Here is a 22,350-nt window from a genome sequence, read left to right as displayed (position 1 = left end):
TATTTAGACTAAAACAATACCTTCATGGCATTTATCAGACTGTTGCAGCACAATCACCTCTGTGTCCTGATGTTTTGCTGGATGCCGTTGCTTCGCCAGCTTAGAAAGCCCACACAGTAATTGTTATTGCTGCCAGGCCTGACTTTTTGGAAATGTCTTTCACTGACACTGTAATGGCAGGCAGTTGAGTTCAGATGTTTACATACATACATATTTTTTAATGGGAATGAATGTCATATGGGGCTTCAATTAAAAAAAAATACTTTTTTACACAAATTAAAAACCTACTTATCTTAAATTTAAATTTTACATCATAGATGTGCATCAAAATATTTTAAAATAGTTCAGCACAGAGCACTTCTGTCCAAGTTTATATTTTAGAGAAAAAAGTTTGGAGGTAGTGTAATGTGCAAGATTATTATGTCATTCACTCCAGCTTAAAAAGTCTCTCTGTTTTGACAGCATATTATATCTGACTGTGTTGGAAATGTGGGATACACCATTTATACAGGCAGCAAAATAATGCTACTGTATGAAGCTGCCGCTACCATGCATTGTAATTGATTACCCTCAAATAAACTGAACACCTTCAAATAAAAGTCATACTTATTGTTTCAGTTTTAGAGCAGGAGCTTCTTTTTTAGATTCACACTCACAGTCCACAGAGTAAAACTTTACTTTCTGCTTCTCTATTTTCAGATTTTCCAACAATGTGGCTGCCAATCACAAATTTGCTTGTATATAATCTCCTTTACCCCCATTGAACTTTCACCAACTGCTCCCTATAGTGCTAGGGATTGTTTGTAATTATTGGTTCGCCATATTGTAAGTGTACTTTAAGATGGATGGAGGCTAATTAACAAAAACAAGTGATGCACAGGTCTTTTTTTCTGCAACACAAAAACCCAACACTGTGGCACAGAACAGGGAAGAATGTGAGACCCAAACCGACAAACATTTTTTGCTTTTCTCTTTTGGACTGAATTATAAATGAACTCATTCAATATAAAAGAGGTTAGCGAATTTTTCCTGCAGAGTAGCTTGGTGAATATTTACGCTGCAGGTATTCAGCCATCCAGCTTGACTCGTGACTGCCAAACAATGGCATCTTTGTTGACCGGCACTTACTCAGAGAACCTTAGACGCAGGCCCTTATGCTGTGAAATTTAAGTCAAATTAAGGACGCTGGGTGGATTCAACTCGACAAGTGCAATAAGGCCATATTACAGCGCTAATCATAAGTCGTTTGTGGCAGTGAAATAGCTTCCTGCTTTAATTAGGCTTCAGAGCCGGGTACAGGGCTGCATTCTTCTGACAGCTGAGCCAACACAAAAGAAAATGGGCCACAATATTCCCTGTAAAGGGATACAACAATTTGTTGCTCCTGTATGATAGGATGTGAGGGGCTGGGGAGGTGCTCAGGTGCAGGCTGATAACAGGGAGAAGTCAGAGCGAAGAGAGGAAAACACGGTTTGTTCCCAGAAATGTGGTTCAGGGAACGATGAAGGGAGGCATGCAGCAACACAGTGTGAAAAGAGAAAAGAGGGCTTGAAAACAGGCAATCACATGAGCAACACGATCCCAGGCATTCATATGAGTGTGCTAACAAGCAGGTGTGATTGTTACCCAAACCAAAAATGTTCTGATTGTCAAGGGCAAGCCTTAATTCTTCAAAGGCGATATTTCATCACACTTTTTGCTAAGATATCTTATCCTCTAACATTTCTTTATTCAGTAACATACAGCTGAATCCTAATTTAGGATTAACTTAGAATATCCAAATGAAATCCAAAAAGTTAAACTGACATGTAAATTCAATACATGTCACCCTGTTGCATTGCAATATTTTTTTCCTGTTAATTTTGATGATTAATTAACAGATTAAAGCATGCAGCCTGTTTCTCTGAAAACTTTCTCCCTTTTCCTTGAAGAGACACGTGGGTCTTGGAGCTACAGCAGCCCACGCTCACTAAACAGGACCGGATGAAAGGTTACTTTGTGCCTTGGCGCTGCTCTGTTTTTCGGGGAGTTAAAGGCAGACTTTGAACCTCGCAGGCCAACTTGAGGGGAACATCAAGGTGCGACGCGCAATGAAGATTAGAATGCCGGTGAGACAGAAAGTGGGGGAGCATGGGAAAGGAGAGGCACGTCGAAGCACGGGTGAGGAGGGGATAGATGGCGTTTGAAGCCCGAATTAAAGGACCCACTCTGACAGATGTCGCTTTCTGAGCTGCAGGGGACTTTTGATTTTCAGATCTTTGTAAACAGAACCAGGGGGGAAGCGTTAATGTTCTCAAACAGGCACTCAAAGGTGTGCTGTAAACTGACTGGCAGGAACATGAAGGTGGATGTTCATATCTGATGTTTTTGTTCATAATATTGTTCTCAGAATGTAACCAAAATGAATATGACTTTAAGTTAACAGATGTTCTTACAAGAGATAGGTCCTCTGTCTCGGCCCCCAGCGGCTGACTGAAGTCCTCGGCACTCAGAGGAAGACTCCTCTCGTCCTCTTCCTCTTGACTGGGCTCTTCCTCCAGAGTTGGAAAAACAGAGAGCCCGCCCACCTCGGCATCCACCATGCCATCCAAACTGTCTGTCAGGGCGGCCAGTAGTGCCGCATTCTCCTCTTCTATCTGCGAACACAGAGAAAAAAAAAAGGTGAGAAAAGAAAATACAACCAAACAACACAGAAAAAGACTGGAATGGATTCTTGGAAATGTTTCTTAAATATTTGTGGAGATGCAACAATCAATCAGTCAGTCAGTCAAAAAACTGGGAAATATTCCCTTGTTTGGTCCTAATGGTGAATTTTATTCCCTATAATTCCCTTCCGCTCACAATCGCAATATTCGGCATTAGTTCATCCAAAACTCCTTGGGGGAGATTTCAGATTTAATGCGTATGCATTTAAGACTGAGAATATCACTGGAACTTATCTGAGGACTAAAAAGGAAAATTAGCTGTGCTTCTCAACTAAACGCCTCCTGTGGGAAGATATTCATGAATGCATGGTGCATCATATCCTCCAAACTGATACACCTTGTGTCTATAAATTTTTATACCACTTCTTCTTCTTTGTCAATTAAAGTAATGAATCAAATCTTTCTCATGTTAAAATGAACTGTTTTAAAATCAATTTTATTATTTAAGAGAGTAACAAAATTAGTTGTACTAAAGAGGTTATTTGTAAACATCATTGGCTAAAATATTTTTGAACAATTCACATTAGGCTGTTACTGAAATAATCTTAAGGGTGAACTTGGAAGTAATTAGGCTTAGATGACAAATCAGATCTGAATCTGAATTGAGCAATTTGCATTTCCGCCTGGAAAAAGAGGCATGCAGCGTCTTGTTTTCCTACATTATCCCTATGTGGAGTCACCATGACTAAGCCGTTTAGCCTGTCTCTCCTCTGGCTTGGTGCAGTAACTTCCAATGACAGTTATACAACGGGAACACTAAAAAAAGACAATGCTAGCACTTTTTTCCAAAGATTTTCTCTATATATGTTGTGGAACCAGAGATCTGACTCCACCACCTTGTGTGATAAACTCAAAATGGGTATTTCACTCTCAAGTGCAAAAGGGTAGAAGAGGTTTAAAGCTTGGAGTTTAGTCTCTAAGCAGAACAGAATCAGGTTTCAGCAAGGCTTTTCAGCATTTGGATGGAAATTGCTTTCACATCTCACTCCACCCTGCAATCATCACCCATGAAGCATCCACAACACAGCAAACATTTTCACCATGAAGTCATAAAGAGGGACAGAAAATAGCAATCCTTTGAAGGATTTATATACATCTACCACATTTTGAGACTGAAAATGAACTTTTGTTCTTTACGTGCAGACAAAATGTTGACTAAATCCTGTTTCTTCAATCAGCCTTCTCTACGCACTAATCAGTTGGGGTTAATAGTTCCTCTGATTTCTGACATTTAACCACAATAACACCAGTCTGGCCATCTTGAGAAAAAAACCCCAGTTCTGCTAAAACAGGATTTGTATTCCTTTTAATTCATCATGACTGATGTGGCTCAGTTTGAACTCTTGCTCATCTATGTTATGTTTCCTGTGGCAGGGACTATTTTTATATTTCCTATAGTTTCCAAACATGAAGAAAATAGTGAAAGTAGCAGAAAAGATTTCTGTTTGAATGTTTGTTTGCTTTCTAAATCCCAGCACCCCAACACAAAGGGGCTGTTTACTGATGAGGAGTTGCCATCTTGCTGAGAGCTGCGTCTGGAGGAGCAGTGATAGCACGGCTGGCCTACAGGAAGCCACTAACTTTTATCATCCAGCTTAATATGTCCCTCACTACCAAAGTATTTATCATAAAATGTATTCCTTGTCTCGGCTGGTTGCCGCTCTACCTCTGTGCCAGAAGCTACTTTTCAGAATTTGGAAAAGGAAGAAATACTTTAAAATGTCATAATAAATCAAGGAATCAAACAAATAATAATTGTCTTAGTTGTTATGGTTAGTAAACTTAATTATACAATGAATTTTTTTGCCTTTAATGTAACCAAGAGCTCTTCAGGTTTATATAATCCCCAGTGACACACTTACCGCAGCCCCAAGCAGTCCCTATTACTATAAAACTATGCAATTTATACATTAAGTTGATTAGATTGCTTAAAAACTTCCAATTATTCAGGTATAACTGGGAATATAGAAATGTTGTAATACACGGCCTACTCTTCAAAAGACAAAAAGATAAGAGGAAATGTCAGATGATTGAGGATCTTTGTAAGTCAAGAAATGAATAATTTCTACAATCAGAGCAATAATTTAGAAGTTGAAAACAACAGGAACAAGTTTAACGTTCCATCACACACAGTGAGAAAGATTTTAAAGGAGGGGGAAAAATCTCCATTAGAAACAGTAAAAAGTATTTATTCACTGCAAATCATAGTCATGTGAACGACTGCAAAAAGCTGCTGGGACTTTGCTTACAGCCAGATAAGGATAAATTATAGAAAAGCACCTCATGCCTGCTAGTAAGTACAGTGGAGGATGTGTGATGCTGTGGGTGTGCTTTTCTTCAAAAGGCCCAGAGAGTCTTGGCATCATGACACAGAAAACAGCAAAAATGTTTTTTGGCACTGGTGAGATTTCTTTATTAATATATTTAATCCAATGAAAGGTTTATACAAAGAAAACATAGAAAACATTTTATTTATGTATGTGATAAATAAGATGTATAAACAAGCATCTATATTGCTACAGTTTAAAAACAAATGATGAGTTATAATTGGCCTAACCTTTAGAAACAGCCTCTTTGATTTAGTCTCCAAGGTAATATTGAGTCTTCCCAAGAAATGCGATCAATAACTTTCAACATGGGATTAAGTTCCAATATGCTGCTATAAAGAAATCAACTGACAGGAAGCAGAGGCATAAAAGATAAACTGACAAAAGCTTCATTTGTGTCCTTATCAGTGTATTCAGAGATAATTAAATGATGCCTGACTGTCTGCAACGTTGAATCAGTCTGATAGACTACGCTGCCAAAATGTGATGTTCCTAAGGAGGAAAAGGGGTGAATAAGCACAGAGGTACAAAACACTGGGCTGGAACGGTGCAAATTTAAAGCATAAAAAGACAAAATCAGAGGAATGAGCAAATGAGATATGAAATGTAAAAACAAAAGATTAATTAATGAAAGGAAAGCAATGGCAGATAAATAAATAGAAATGCATGAATAAAGACATTTTCATATTAGGCAAAGTGAAACCAGGAAGCTGGGTAATGAAGTTACACTTTAATGAAATCTACACTAAGTTATAAGTCAGATGAAAGATTATTAACTTAACATTTATTAACAAAAGATTCAACAAACAAAATGAGATGAGGAAAATAAAACATTAATGCAAAATGTGGACTTTTGTTTTTAAAAAGGTCAAACTTTACTATGAAGATCTGCTTTGTGTCTGCAATGAATAGGTGTCAGCTAAAATAAATCAAAGTAGTGATAAAGACTGAGGCACTAAGAGACAAACAGCAAAGACAGACACAGTAACTGTTTACTTCTCCTGCATTCCCATCATGCCTTGCCTGTTTTCATTTCGGCAACACTCTGCGGTGCATCACAGGATCAGAGCAATTTCCACCTGCAGGGCTGGATTACATGACCCACGATCTGCACCAAAATGCTATGTTTTTTCTCAGTTGTTCCTTTTTATTTGCAAAGTAAATAAATTTATCCTTTGTAACGAGACCACAACACCTCGCCTGGTCAATAATGAAGTGTTGGCTTTTAGATATGGAAAAATCAAGATGGGGATTCTCCGAATTCCTGGAGGAAGGGCCCCAGGAAACTGAAGCCTGAAGGTTGTCGCCGGCCCCTTGCAGAAGCACTCAGCCAGTCCAAACTGATGGACTGCCTCCATTATCGTGTTACACAGTGTCAATGGGAATCGGTTTTGTTGGCAGTGCCCTCTGAGGCCTGCTGCATATCTGAATCTCAGAACGAGGATCAAGTGAAGGTTGGGATCTTGCACGTGTCAACAAACAGAAATGCTCTGGCGACTGCACAAGTTGTACTGGAGGTCAAGAACACAGCACCCAAAGTAACATAATACAGTCTTTCACTTAGTTCATTAAATTACAGGATTAGCAAGGAATAAAAAGTATGAAGCACACCAATTTTCTCAAAAATTCAATTTCTTATAAAGCCATTAACCTGAAATTCACAAGAGATGGATGGAATTACCCAGGTAATAAGCAATGGACACATGAAGAAAAGAAGCTGCAAAAGCCATAAAACTCACTGAAATCTATTAGAAAGAAATCCCAACCGCTTCCATGCAAATTAATAGTAGCTGATTTGATACTAATTTATGGCCCATAAAAAGCTTTCCTATTACCAGGGTATTGCACAAGAGTCATCTCATAATGGGTAAAAAGAAAGGAAGAGCTCTCTCAACCTTACTGCTGCAAAACGTAGCGATGGCTTTGGTTGTAGACCTTTTTCTAAACTTCTCAATGTTCCTGTGAGAACCTAATAGGTCGCAATGAAGAAAGATATAAAAGTCAAAAGAATAATAAGAGTTGGTGAATCATAGAGAGGTTCCAAGACACATGAAATTAGCAGGGTTTTCTGCAATACCACTTCTGAACAAAAAGCACACAAGAAGCGTTGACACACCAATGTTATATTGGAAGAATATAGTCTGATCAGGCAATATGCAATATTCAAAAAAGTGAGTTATGTAGGTGGGAGCATCGTGCTTCGGAGATACCTTTCAGTAAATGACACTTGATGAAAATGTGAAGCTTTAATGAAGGTGGACTTTTAATCAAGATAATGATCCCAAAGACACAGAGAAGCAACTCTAAGTCGGCTTCAAAGAAAATAAAGCTGACAGAATGGTCCAATCAATCACCTGACATGAATACAATTGAAAATCAATGCAAAGAACTGGAGATCACTCTATAGAATAAGTCCTGAGACGAGACTGTCGACACAGGAAATCTCTTTCAGTTAAGTATTTAATCTACTTGAGAAAGCATGTTCAATATTTATTCATTGTGCTATAATCTTTATTACATATGACCTCAGTTTAGAATAAATTGCTTTCATTTATTTTTATCCATGAAACTTGGATTAATACCAACATTTGGTGTGAATATTATTTCAATACAATCATTCCAAAGTTATTGAAAAAAAATCACCATGTGTTTTACAATTTTTCCCCTGCTAACTATTTGAAAAAAATAAAACTTCAAAATGTATTTATTAGGAAACTAAATAAAATGTACAACAGTAGCTTGGATGCAGAATATGAAAGTGTTTACCCTGAACAGGACTGCAAAAATAAAGATTGGATGGAAAGATACAGGACTGTTGTTGTGCCTGTCAATATGCCCTCATTTAACAAAGGAAAATTAAATGGAGAAATGGCACAATTTGTAAACAGAATGATTATTGGTGAATTAATCTGCAGATCATCTGGTAAACAGGAACATAATGGAAAATTTGACCTCACTGTTGTTTCATACAGAAACAAAGTCTGTCCTTGTGATAGACAAAGGTAGAAAAAAATATCTGCACTGCTGTATGACTGCTATTTATTGACTGACAACAGCACACATTTAACGTTACTGTCCCTTAACTATTAACAATGAAATAAACCAAACATTTCATTGTTAATAGAGCAAAATGAAATTGCGCTATTATAAAAGCATTCTACGCTGAAGTGCGAGTCCATGACTCAACGGCAGATTACGTGAACTTCACTTCAGTGCTAAAAGCTCACCTCGAAGAGCTCATCTGCCGTACTGTAGTGGATGGAGGCTGGCGACACATCCGCTGGCTGATCAGTGCACCACTGCAGCTCACTGAGGCAGTTGACGCTGTCGAAGTCGCTGGTGTCCAGCTGGGAGAGGTCGATGTCAGGGAAGTCTGTGTCCAAGCGGTCCGAACACACCTCCTCCTCCCCATACTGAAGATGGAAACAAAGAGAGAAAGTTCACATCAGTACTTAAGTTCACACACGATTCCCAGGCGTTTGGGTCTTCTGAGACACAACAGAGTTCACACACACACACACACACACACACACCCACACGCACACACATGCATACACACACACAAAAAAAAGCCAGTCACTCTCTGAAACATGAATCCAGAATAAATCTGGAGCTGTTGATCACAGCTGGACAGATCTCCTGCGAGATATGAACAAATATGAACCTTTGCAGTTTTCTGTCAAAACAAAGAAATTTACATCCCCCCCTCCAACTCTCTGAAACAAGATGCCAAGCATGAAAAGTAACCCTGCTCCACCTTTGATACATGCTGCTGCAGTTGGTGTTTTTTTGTGAAGAGTCACATTGTTAGAACTAGAGGTTTAGCTAGTTCCCCTTGGGCTACCCTTTCTAAAATATGCATGCAGGCGAAGCACAGCAAGGCACTTTGGATAAAAGCCCCCATAATGTGGCCAATACTGTATATTATTACCCAGTTCACTGTCTGAGTCAGAAGGAGCTCTCATCAACAGCTCTTCATCTTTCAACAGCCACTCATTAGAGATAATGAGACTTCCACGTTTAGAGGTTCAACACGGAAACCGACCGAGGCAGTCAGAAGACGCGTCACAGGCACCGACAGTTACCGCAGAGGTTGCATTATGCATTTATTCTGCAACATCCCCCTGTGGCTCAGAGCAGAGTTACCCTAGAGGTCCTAAGGTGATTAGTTTTCTTTTGTCGGCTGAGGGGGGTGTTTATCTGTGAAGTAGACTGCATTGTTTTCTGTATTTGATTTATTCTGTAAAATCTGACCAAGTATTGTAAACTTTGTACAGGGATTTGCTTTATGTTCTTCAGACTTTATGAACCAACTAAACTCAAAGCTTTGAAAGTTCAAGAACTTCTTGGACATCTCCATTTGTATCAGTGACAGTCTCAGTGAGTCTCAGGTCACATTTACTCCTGAGGAAGAACTAAAACTCCTACAGTTGGCCAATAAGCACTTCTGCACAAAACGGTTTCCTGAAAACACCTTTATGTTCCTGAAAACACCTTTATGACGCAACTGAAACAAGACCCCTGTTTCACTGAAGCACCATTTGCTGAAAGGTATCCCTTTTTAGACAAAAGAATCATAAAATCTCACATCTTCTAAAAAACATTGCGTCATGGCATCAATTGCTCCAATAGAGCCGTTATTATGCAGTCTGACTTGTGTGTGCATTTAACTTTAAAGCCTGGGGAGAAAAATGGATTGCATCAACCTTCTTAAAAACATGTGTGATAATGGAGAGCGAAGGTTTTCCAGAAAATTCCCAGGTTTTGGAAGTTGTTTTTCCAACTTCCAAAGGTTGTGATTCTCAAATTACAATTGCTTTAAAACTTGAGATTCCTCTAAAGCCATATGCAAACTTGTGGCAAACCCAAACAAACTACGTCATTTATAAAACTATTTTAAATGAGGCTAAAACAGCCACATGTTGTGCAGTGAACAGATGTTGGTCTCAGACGGAAACTTTTTGCCACGTCACCATGAGAACAGCCTAAAAGACAAGCAGGAAGTGTGTGTGTAGCTTTCTGTGATGGAAACCAACTGCAGTCTCCTGGGGAAGGAGGGTGCAGGAGGAAATTTTAGGTGAAGAACTGGAGAAGAGAGGAGGGAACGTTAGAGGCGGGAACATTGGCGTAAACAACGTAGTTCAACCAGTTTTTCACTATCACAATGACTCAGCTAAATGTATTTACATCCGGAACATGTAACTGCACATCTGAGAGCAACTAGAGCTCAATGATCTATTGTAAGTTTTAAGGGGAAGTATGCTTTGTTTCCGGAACTTAAAACGCCCACAGAAAAAATAAAAAATGTTTCTCGTCTGTTTTCTCTGTGGTGAGCAAACAGGGCTGATGAGTTAACCTGCTGCTTAAGCAAATCTTTTGCTACCTAAAGTACAAATAAGCTTTGTTTTATATTACCTGTATTTCAGTAGATAATGAAATAAAATGTAAGCATAGAGTTGCACTTTAAAGTTTGAAATAAATGCATACAGTGCAACAACAAAAAATGTTTTTGTTTTACAAATATTAATTTTTACAAATAAAGAAAGCCTGAACATTCAAAGAGCCAAATATGAGATTAAAGTGAAAATAACCAAAAGTTCTGTCAAGAACGTAAAAGGAAAAATGGATCAGATTTCATTTAAACACGGAACTGAGAAATCACTTGAATCTATTGAGTGTAAGTTTGTGACACTTAAACATAATTCATTTGGATACATCAACAGCTCAGTTTGATTAATAAAAAAGCTGATTGTGGATTAAATTAAACAAATGTATGCAAATTATGTTGATTGCTTGTCCTGGTTGAGCTTAAATATGGTTGAAAATGTCATCAGAGAAGACAAACACGTTGATGGAACATTTTCATCCATTCAATCATCACAGATTTCATTAAAAAAGTCATTGTGGTTATCTATTACGCACAAACAGAGCACCGCCAAAAATCAACAACCACAACAAATTTATAACAAATTACCATTAGGCCATCATAATTAATTGTCTTTTCTTCTGCAAAGCGGTGTTTGATTATCAGGTTTCTCGCTTTTTTTTTATTTCCTCACTCGCTGCAGCATCATTACTTTGTTTTTACCACCGTATTTAAAATTCCTTGATGCTTAGAGGTTTATGATTACTTTTACAAACCAATTTAAGGGGCACTTTAAACACCCTTGCTGTTTATAATTAACATAAATCATATTACCCCATAATGGGTTATTTTCTCACTAATATATTTCACAATTTCAAGCTGAGTCTTTTCCTTTCTCTGCACACAGTAAAATGCACACATAGACAAAACAACCTTCCCAGTTCTCATGAACAAGAAAACCACATTCGGTCAGTTTCTGTTTTCTTTTCTCTATCTTAATTATCATGCTGTAAAAATATTTGCTGTGCATAGTGCTTTAAAATCTGCCTTTGAGTTACTTATCGTGTTGCTTTGCAGGGTGGGTGAGTGTGTTATGTGTTTATTTAGGTCAAAGAATGGATAACGCAGCTGATATCATTTATGGTTTCATAAATTAGAGGGAGTAGAGTCACAGTAAACCACAGAAGACTTGATCAAAGCGTGGACTGGATGAAAAAGAAATGCAGAGGGAGAGAGAGAGAGGAAAAGGAGAAAATAAAGCTGGGAAAAATGATACCGGACACTTGAAAGGTAAGAAAAAGGGAATCCAGGTGCAGGAATGAAGACAAAGAGGGAGAGAGGAAAAGAAACATTTAGGCCAAAGGAGAAAAAAGATGGTCGCTGGGGATAAGGGAAGAAGAAAAGCAAGGAAGAAGGAAAGGATGTCCTCTATAAGACCCTCCTGCTGCTTCCTTTCTTTCTAGTTGCTGATGCAGGTGTGTTTTCACCTTGCTGTATTTGTATGTTAGTTAGCATGCAGCTCACACACAAATGTCACATGGTTTCCACTCTTCCCCACAACCACGTGTTTGCTGCTCGGCTCATATTTCATATTTTGTTTGTCATTTAGCTTTCCCCTGCATATCTTCCATTTTTTTATCCATTATCTGCCCTTAAGTGTCTTTTTCATTCCTTCTTTTTTGCCTTGTGACTCTGTACTCATCAATCCCACACTATGTTCAACTTTCTTTCCTATTTATACAAGCCTTCTCCAATGACCTTCCTCTCTGTTCTCCATCTTTCTCTCATCCCTCCATCTCAGTCTTTTCTCCTTATAAACTCAAAGGACTGGCTGATTGATTCCTTTGTTTCCACTCAGCTGCTGGACCTCTTTCATCATCCCTTTATATCTCCCCTCTTCTGTCCATTACAACTAGTCAATCAATAAAAACATCCTTGGGCATGGCACACACATCCACAAGCACACAGATGCATAGAGCGAATGTTTAACCTGAAAACAGGAATAAATGTCATGTTTTGTTATAGGACACTGATTCACATACCAAAGCAGAGGTTCTCTGCCTTATATTGCTAATGCTCCACTCTCCTGTATCCTGTTCTCTATCACACACACTCACAGACATAAGCACTACAATGACGCTGATTAATATGATATGCTAACAGGTGCATACTACATGCCAGAAACACTAAAACCTCCTGAATTTTTTTCACATTTTGTGAGACTACAACAATAAAATTCAATATAATTTAAGGCGATTTAATGTGATAAGCAAACACACAGTAATGTCTTTCTGTGGTTATATGAAAAAATTTAAAGAGAGACGGTAGAACTACGTGAAGAACAATATCTAGAATACGTGACGGTTCTTCTTATGTCTTCACTGCTGCAGAAGTAGGCTAAATGTGGCCGAGAGTTGTGGCTGCAGCATGTTTACTATGCTGTGTGCTATGAAGTTCTGATGAAGCCACTGACAGCTTCACATCATGACTCACAGGCGCCAGGAGGAAGAATCAGAGGACGGAGCAGTTATTCCTCTGCATGCAGCTCTTGTTTCACTTTAGGAGGTGAAAACTCCTAAAGTGTCTTTTTTCATACTCATGTTACCTCATTTTAACGTTACAAAAATGAATATGTTATGAAAGGAAAGATTATACATTGTTAAGATTCTTGTCAAACTTGTTCAGCAAGTTTGAGAGATTTTTATCTCAATCTCATCTCAATTACACACCTCTGAAAAACAAAACATTCTTTCTAACTAAGCTGGTGTTTGTTTTTTTTCCATTGCATTATCTTATCCCCTGTTGACATTTACAAAAAATAAGAACACTCCTTTTAGGACGATTCTAGCATCTGAAATTGTGAAGTAAAATTCATGGAAACACTGTTACTGAAGCCCAAAAGCTTTGAACATTGGCAAGTGAAATTTTAAGTAATCAATTTCACTTTTTAAAAAGTACAACAAAAAAATATGTTTTCAGAAAACATGCTGGCTGTGAAGTCAAAGTCCTGTTTGTGTTTTAATGTGTGGAATGTCACATAATGTGTTCAACTGGGAAGCAAATCCAGCAAACTATCATGTAGGTCAATAAAGACCCAATGCAGAGTTTGAACAAGAGAAATCTTTTCACTGAAAAACACCACTGTTAAGTCGGCAGTTTAATTAGACAGTGGCATCCTCAGAAATGAAAACATCAGTCGGAATGTCTCTGTCAATATCTCTAAATCTACCAAGGGTTAAATGAGGCATTAGAACTGGTAGATTAGGCCAATTAGTGTCAAAATTGATATATAATAAAGACTTCATATTAGTTACAAAAAGGCATATTTCATTGATAAGTTTGGAGATAGTTTCAAGGGCTTTAAAGCATTTATATGCCTCAAATGCTTGATTCTTGCTTGTCCTTGATTTATGAACTCACTTTCCACTTTATTAGATACACTTGTAGATTGATGTTAACACAAACAGTGTACGAGTCAATCTGAAAGGAGCAACTCAATGCACTTAAGCGGTAACGGTGATTTGTTAAAGTTTAAACCAAGCATCAAAACGAGGAAGGAAAGGAGACGTATGTGACTTTGAATGTGGGATGGTTGTTGGTTGTTGGTGTCAGGTGGGCCGGCTTGAGTGTTTAAGAAACTACTGATCTACTGGGATTTCACACACATCCATCTCTCCAAACCAGGCATCACTCATGTCAGCTAAGAACAGGAAACTGAAGCCTGAGTTTACACAAGAGCTTATTGAGCAGCAACACAGTGGAAAAACGTGACCTGGTCTGATGAACCATAATTTCAGATGAAGAATTCAGTTGGTAGGATCATAATTTTGTGCAAACATCATGGAAGCAGATCCATCCATTCTAGTTTCAACGGTTCAGGCTGGTAGTGGGAAATGATTTTGGGGATATGTTCTTTGTTCACTTTTGGGCCTTTTAGGAGCCACTTTCAAAGAGCACAGCCTACCTGACTATTCTTGCTGATCGCATCCAACCCCTTAAGGGGACTAAGAACTCATCTTCCACTGGCTACATCCAGCAGAAAAATGTATCTTTTTAAAAAGCTAAAATCATCTCAAAATGATTGGACTGTAATTCAACGGCCACTCAACAGAGCACTATAGCGATGTGGTGAAACGGAAGAGTCGGGTCCTGGATGTGCTGTGGAAAAATGCACAGTAACAGCAATTCTATCATGTCAATATGCAGCAAAATCTCAGAGATGTTTTGAACATCTTATTGAATCTATGCCACGAAGAATTTAGGCAGTTTTCAGGAGAAGTGGGGGATCCAACCCCGTAACAGCAAGGGGTACTAAATAAAGTAACGATTGAGTGCTTGCTCCAACACAACCGCTTTGAGCCAAAATTGACAACACAGTGCGTTAAAAAGCAATTGAACTCTGCTTGATTTGTGCATCATTTTGACAGCTCAATATTGCTGGAGGCAGAAAAATAAAACTAGGTGAAAACAATCGATGGCTGCTTAGCTCCCAATTAAACATACAAACATTTCTAAATCTTAAAAAAACCTAGATATAAAATATCTGTTTTGGATTGTTTACATCTTTAGAACCCTTAATACTATTAGCATTAAAGCCTAATAGCAACATTGGCAGAATTGAGTGTAAGGAGAAAAAACCAAGTGCAGTGACTTCCTCTTGTGGTTAATCTCTGCCTTAGTAACAACACAGAGAACCTACTGGCCCGTTCAGTTGTAAAAAGCCTGCTGGGATGATCGCACATTAGACCCATCCTATTAATAGAAAGCTTGCACATGGGAAAGCTGTATGAAGTAAAACGAACAAATGGATGTGGGAAAACTAGACAGAGTCTGTGCTGATGCCCTCGCATGTGGGTGTACAAAATTGAAAACTGATCTTCTATAAACATACATCAATGCAGGGGTCATACTTGAAGTTGGAAACTCCTCTATGAGTTTTGACCATGGTACTGGGCATAAAGTGGAAGTGCTTCCATGTTTGAATGAGCAGTAGATTCAAGTGCAGCTCACATGGTCTCATCAAGGCAGAACCCTTTCTGATAACCAACCTTTGCAGAGGTTTGGAAACCAAAAGTGAATTTAGGTAACACAACCTTTTATTAAATTTTTCACAGGAGTAACAGAACCAACCATTCTTGCAGAAACATCCAGAATAGACTCAGAATACAAGGGTAATCTGCAGGGCTGTATTTGTATAAGCACATTTTATTGTTTAATTTATGACAGCCACAGTCTGATGTATCCAGGTGTTCGACTGTTGAAAATAAACCATTGAGCTGCAGCAGAGCTGCAATAATGATGTGACACTTTATTGATCCACAAAAAGAAATCAAAGCCCTGGCTGCTGCTTTCCTGGCAGCTAGACAGCGGGGGCTATTGTAATGTTACGTAAGGTCAGTCACAAGCCCAGTCATGTGACATTGGTCTGGACTGTCCAAACTTCCCTTTAGGAACAAACTTAGGCACAGGCATGCTTGATCACAGGCAACACCATACAAGGCCTCACTCCCTCAACTATGTGGTGCAGGTCTAAGGATGCTGGAAGTAAAAAAAATAGTTTTAAGTCTTAATTAGAAGTGCAAATCAGTTTCTCAGGTAATGCTACCACCTTGAAAACACCTAATGAATAATCCAGAAGTCCAGAAAGTTTAGGATTGAAAAAAATACTAAAATGACTGTATTTATGAAAGAAATGCACCATCAACAGTACATTTTAGTTTGGGGGATTCATTATCCCAATTGAATTTACTTCTTAATAAATGTCATTGGATCAAAAAAAAAAAAAAACTGGAGGAAAACAATGTAAATCTCCAAAGCAAACAGCTTTTTAGTTACTGTTTGCTTAAGTGGAAAAGTGCTTTCTCATCTTCTGAGTTTATGTTTTCCATAAATATGCAAAATATCCAAGAGGCGAAACAAACCAAAGTGGTTTTCCAAGCAAATTTGGAAGTATAGTTTAGCTGTTCTCGTATAATTTGGTTTCAAACTTCATGTTACATCTACATCTGAGTCCCCATCAGTCAAGTGGGGAGATGTCCAAACTGCTCTGGAGATATTTGAAACTTCAAGACAGCACAGAAGTAGAAATGCCTGCCTCTGTTTCATGCCAGTTGGGATAGACCACTCTCCAGCAGGACAGATTAACAACTGGAACCTCAGATTTGGCTGATCAAAGAATAAAGACTAAGGTCAGCTTCATTTGGCCTACTCTGAGAATTAGCATTTAATTAGGAATGTTAAATAATCCAAACAGTTGCCATTCCCTGCCTCACAGAGATGCCATAATACAGAAAATGGAGAGGGGAAGGAATATGTGAAGGTTAAGTGACAAGAGCACAGACCATATAGCTGAAGGATGGTTATGAGGGGAGCTGGAAGGAGAATCGTAATCACCTTCAAGCCTCGAACATTGAAGAGACATGGAAGATATAAGGCAGAGTGCCAAGCAGGGGACTCCGCGAAGTGTGCCACTCCTTTAAGTCCCACTTTCTTGTAGGTCACTTTGACAGGGAGTGGATAATAAATGACAATTCAGAAAGCTACGGTCAAAGATTGAGGGTACTGAGCAACATAAAATCCTTTCGTTTTATTAAATTCGGAATATCTGGAGCCGTATGTATCCTTCATTTCCAAGCCACAATCCAAAGATATTCCCTTTTTAATCGTGAAGCTTGCAACTTTGGCATATCAAGTTCTGACCCAAGAAAATGTCTACTGTGACCTCCTGCATTTATTCTTTAACAAATAAAGATGAACTTTTACAAGGGGGACTATGGGATTGTGAATAAATTACTAACAGTGAATGGGAAGGGAATGCTGAACAATTATACTTCAAAACTCAATTTCCCTTTACACAGCCAATACGAAGGAGATGTGCTTAATTAAAGTGAATAAAAAGGATGTCCCCGTCCATCCATCGCCCCCCTTGCTGTTTAATAAGGGCCACAAAAAGCCAATTACGTGTCGTTTGATTATTGAGGCACAAAGTCTGACAATAAAATCTCACCAGGGATACAGAAAGAAGCTAAATCAGGGTACAGATCAATGCACATCATTATCTCGTAGCTTTTAATCTCTTCTTTTCCTTAGAAAAGCTTAATATAGTATTTAAATGCTTCTTTAGCTTCAGCTTTTACATTTACAGGTTTAATGTCAATTAATGGCAAATGCAGATGCCCAGAATGTTTAAATAGCTACTCTAATACTCATTTGCAATTTCCATCAGTTTAGGTACTACTGTTCCAATAATTGCACTTAAAATTAATGACACCAAATGGTGACGTTATCTTTGTGTTCTCTTTATGTTATTATCCCTTTCTGTGAGTTGCTCTTTTCTCTGTCAACTCAGTCTTTTCAACACCCAGCTTGTGAAGGCAGATGGTTGCTGCTACTGAGGGTGCGTCTGCAGGAGGTTACTTCCTGTTGACAGGGAATCCTCTCTACTTTAGCCTCTTGCTATACTTTTCTAATTAACAATACATTATGTAATGAATTTGACTGTTAAGCTGATGACTGGATTGCATTGCAATTGATTAAAATTAGTTTTACATAACTGAACAGACATTAGGCTTGTTTATCTTGCACAGTGGTTTGAGATTGCATTTGTTGTGAAATATCAAATGAACATAATTTAATTTATGAAGAAAACATGTAAGATTCAGTGTGTAGTGTAAATTTTTCCAGTAAGATTTGGGAGATGAGTTGTAAAGACAGATCTACCACTTAACATTGTGATTTACTGTTTTTCTCAGCCTGTTGATGGGGTTATGCAAAACTGTGATGACAGGAATGTTTGGCAGTTTAAAAATGTAAGTGTCTCTATAAATAGGACACAAGATGGGATTGAAGAAACTTAAAGGCATTTGCATAGCTAAAACCTAATGGGCAATATCAGTGTTTAAAGAGCTAGGAAAGGATTTTTTGTTTCCATCAGACATCACTTGTCAGGATTGTTGATGGCCAATAATATTTTGAATTAGGGATAAATAAATAACTTGCAAATAGCTATGAGAAAAATGTATTTAGAAGAAAGTGCCTAATGTCAGTTTTTTACAAATGCACAATTAGTAAAGTGTTGCACAATAAATCAGAAAATTGTCATTATTGTATTATTAAAGAGGAACTGCTTGGACCTCAAAAATGTTTAGCTTATTATTTAGGAACCATGCAGGCTCTCCACACCTGAAATATATTTGGTGACACTATTTGTTTAATGCCAATAAATATTTTCTGGAGATAAAGAGGCCATATGGTGGTAAGGTCATTAAGAAAACACTAGACAGAAGCAACTTTTGCAATAAAACCTTGTTGAGGTGGATATATGGTTTTACAGTTGAATAAACTGCTCACAATTAATTAATACAGTTCGGTGATTTATTAATTGGAGGTCATATTGTTATCACAACAAGCTCTTGTGGCTCTTAATGTGCCATTTCTAAATGAACAGTTTATAGTTGGTTGGTTTGAGATTATTTGACATTTATAGCCAGTGATGCAACAATCACATTTGGGCAGTAATGGATATCAGAGGATTTTTCTTGATTGACTCAGTACCGTGGTCAGCAGGTCAAACATTTCAAAAGCAGAATTACCCGGACTGATAGATCAATACTGAAAATGAGTAGTTCATTCATGAACTGTGTATTGAGTTTAATAAAACTGTGATCTATCAAAACATAAAAGAAAAGCAGAAAATGGTATCAAACGCTAAAAGTTTGATTGCTAAACCATCTCAACCTGTAACTAAACATCCTGTTCACATTAAAAGAACAATCAATGCACTGACAATGAAGCTAAAAAAAATGTTAATTAACATGCGTTTCAGACAAAAAGGCCGTCTCTGATGTTGTGACACGTCAGTCACTCTGTTACTTCTGGAGATACTATTCAAGTTGGAATAAAAGAGGAACAGGACAGGAGAATTAAATGAAATAAAGGGAGACACTGACCAGAATGTTAATCTATCTTTGATAAGCTAACGCTTCATGCAGACACTAACAAACAGACCGCGTCCACTGTGTCTGTGCCTCTATATTTAGCTGTTATCCTGGTCTCATGACCAGTTCTTCCACTGGCTGCCAGTGAGCTGAGGAACAGTGCAAGACACTGATGATCCTCTCACACACATGCACACACACCTTAAAGCTTGATGATGCAAGTGAACAGGGATTATTGTGGAATCAATAAAGTCTAATCGGACAAGCTCTGGTGGCAACCGCCGGCCTGGCTGCGTGCGTGAGTGTGTGCGTGGCCTCGACCTCGCACAACGCCATGACCACATGCCACATTAAGTGATTTATTTGAATGGGAGCCTCTTTCTGTCACAACATAAAACAGCTATAATGAGTGGATGAAAGGCTAAATTGGCAGCTAGTGTTGCTAGCCTGAGCAGCGGTCAGAGCATGCGCTTGAAAGAGAGACAGCTTGAGGAAGCAGACAGCTACATTACAAGTTTAGTAATGTAGCTGTCTGCAAATGAACTTTTTAAGTTCATTTCTTTATATTTAGGATACACTGTGGAGGTGGCCAGTTAGTGAGTCACACGATCGCGGTTTGTTTTTGTGTGTTAAAACTGTGATAACTGCAAATGAAATGTAAGTATGATGGTCCAGAAAACAGCATTTTAACTGCTGGCTGTTGTTCTCTTGGGTGCATTTATGTGATAATGTTCTAGTGGTTTGATGCAACTGAGCATATCTCTGTGTGCAGTCATTCCAATAGACTCCCAGTCCTTTCTACCTAGAGCAAGACCATAACATTTCACTGTACTCCAACTGCATCAGTTGCAGTACTGGTCATAGTACAGCAACTTTAAGCTACGTACATGAAAGCTACATTAAAGCTTTGAAGGTTTATTAAATATTTTAATATGTCAGTTATGATCAAAAAGGCTGAATGAAACACAATCATTCAGTCTTTCTGATCAGTAAACATATCCGACATAAGTGCTGTCAGAGCATTTATCTGTGTTGATGTTGTTACTGAATGAAGTAGACTCAGATACTGAGTATTTGTCAGGTGTTTAAACTGAAAGCAGAGGAAGGGACATTTATACACATTTCTGTGGTTTATCCAGGTTGCAAGAGAAAGTTACATTTTCAGGAGATAACAGGAAGAGTTTAATGTATGACTAAAACTCAAAATTATTAGTGACATGCTAACACTGTACTTAAAAAGATGCATGTCAAATATCTAAGACACATTTCCACTAAATTCTGCTTCATTTCAGTCTAATAGCATCAATCTGCATTTAATTTCATTGAGTTAATGGTAAACAAAATCATGGTAGATTAAATTCTGGTTTCTTCTTTATGTTTGTGGAGGTTTAAAAGACTCAACCAAGTAAGAAACAGTATAGGGAAAGATTCCACCCATTGCAAGTGAGCCGGTTTATAACATCCACCCGTCCATTTCCAGGGTTTTGCAGGAGGTGCTGTGAGGCAGGTGTACCATGGATACAGCTACACACAGAGACAGACTAATAACCATGCTCATAAACTCACTGGAAGCAGCAATTTAGTGTAGCTAATGAACCTAAAAAACAAGCATGGGTTTTGGACTGTAGTAGGAAGTCTGAGTTCCCACAGAGAACCCAGGAATGAACACAGAAAGCATTCTTGTTCATATTTCAGATCATCTCTGAGTAATTACTCAGCTCTGTCCAGATGGTTTGATGTTAATCACATCTAGTATCATAAATCTGCTTGAACGTATAGAGCATTCCTGCTATGATCATGGTGTGATTTCAAAGCGCTACAGTTCAGTTTAATAACCAGCTGTTCGTAAATACTGTTGGAACCGTTTTGTTTTGTTTTTTTGTTGTTGTTTTTTTCAAATCAAAGCTATTCAAGTTCAACCTCCACAGGGTTTAATGCATACTGTACTGATGAATTGCACCAACTTAAATAAAAATGTGTGGTTCTAAGATTAACTGGTATTTTATTTGCTTTCTGGAGCTGATGGTACTGTGACTGGGGACCTTTTACCTTTCTCATTACTGGCAAGTTTGAAACCAATTGGGAACAAGCCAGCAGGAGAGCAGGAGTGATAAAAAGTCCCTAATACATGATGAGAGTTAAGATGTAGGGAAGTACTCAACCTCAGTCACTTGCATTTTGACTCAAAGTCAAAAACCCAAATTTCTCCATGTGGATTTACTTTCATCTCTGTTTCACAAAAACGCACATGATCAAACACTCTTCCGCTGTCATCTTTTATCTCAGGAACAAATTTTCTTTCACTTCCCTGGTGTAGCTGTCTCACACACACAAGCACACACACACACACACACACACACACACACACACACACACACGCATACAGAGTTTCTGAACTAAATGATCTGAGTCAATACCACAAATGATACTGAGTGCTGCTGATGCCACTTCCAGTCTCACCTGAAAGAAATGCTCAGAGTTCAATCTAATGCTCATTTTCTCACTCCTGAATACGATGGGCAATCCATCTCTTCCCATAATGGATAAAACCCTTAAAGGGATGTACTAAAAAGGGGAAGTGTGATAAAACATTTTGGAGCAAGAGCAGTAAGTTGGCATCCACAGAGAAGTCCTGCTTTTTAACACTTCTCATTTCAGTCCATTTGATGAAAAAGTACAAATTTGTGAAAATCTTGGCTTTTTTTGCGCGTTCAAACATAAAGTTTCCCAGAAGAGAAAAGGATCCTGCTTAAATGTTCTCACCGCATCATCAATTTACATTCATATACATAATTAATTATTAATTGTGATGTTCTAAAATTGGAAAAAAGGAAAAAATACTCTCCACAGAGTCTGCGTGTCTAAGGTTACTGACGACAGGGAATCCAGGCTGTCTGCTTGCCTTTCTTCCTGCTGGCAGATCCGTTACACTGATCTCACCTCCAGCCAACCTCTGCCACTCTGCAACCTAATCTGGCTTTATCCCTCCCCCCTTTCACCATCTCCCACTCCCCCAA

General features: G+C 38.3%; 1 protein-coding gene across 1 annotated transcript in view; it reads right to left on the bottom strand.

Annotated features, from left to right (window-relative positions):
* The window catches only part of ppargc1b (peroxisome proliferator-activated receptor gamma, coactivator 1 beta), a 92,741-nt gene that overhangs the window by 23,876 nt on the left and 46,515 nt on the right, over positions 1-22,350 (bottom strand). Inside the window, exons 2-3 of the mRNA XM_014997792.2 lie at positions 8,260-8,445; positions 2,436-2,636 (exon numbers count right to left, since the gene is read on the bottom strand). Of these exons, the coding sequence (XP_014853278.2) occupies positions 2,436-2,636; positions 8,260-8,445 (387 nt within the window). The remainder of the gene's footprint in view (positions 1-2,435; positions 2,637-8,259; positions 8,446-22,350) is intronic.

This window comes from Poecilia mexicana, unplaced genomic scaffold (genome assembly GCF_051168715.1).
Source record: "Poecilia mexicana isolate PSO_F unplaced genomic scaffold, ASM5116871v1 scaffold_10, whole genome shotgun sequence".
Taxonomy (NCBI): Eukaryota; Metazoa; Chordata; class Actinopteri; order Cyprinodontiformes; family Poeciliidae; genus Poecilia; species Poecilia mexicana.
The sequence above is the reverse complement of the archived record's forward strand: the minus strand, read 5'-3'. Positions and strand labels throughout refer to the sequence as shown.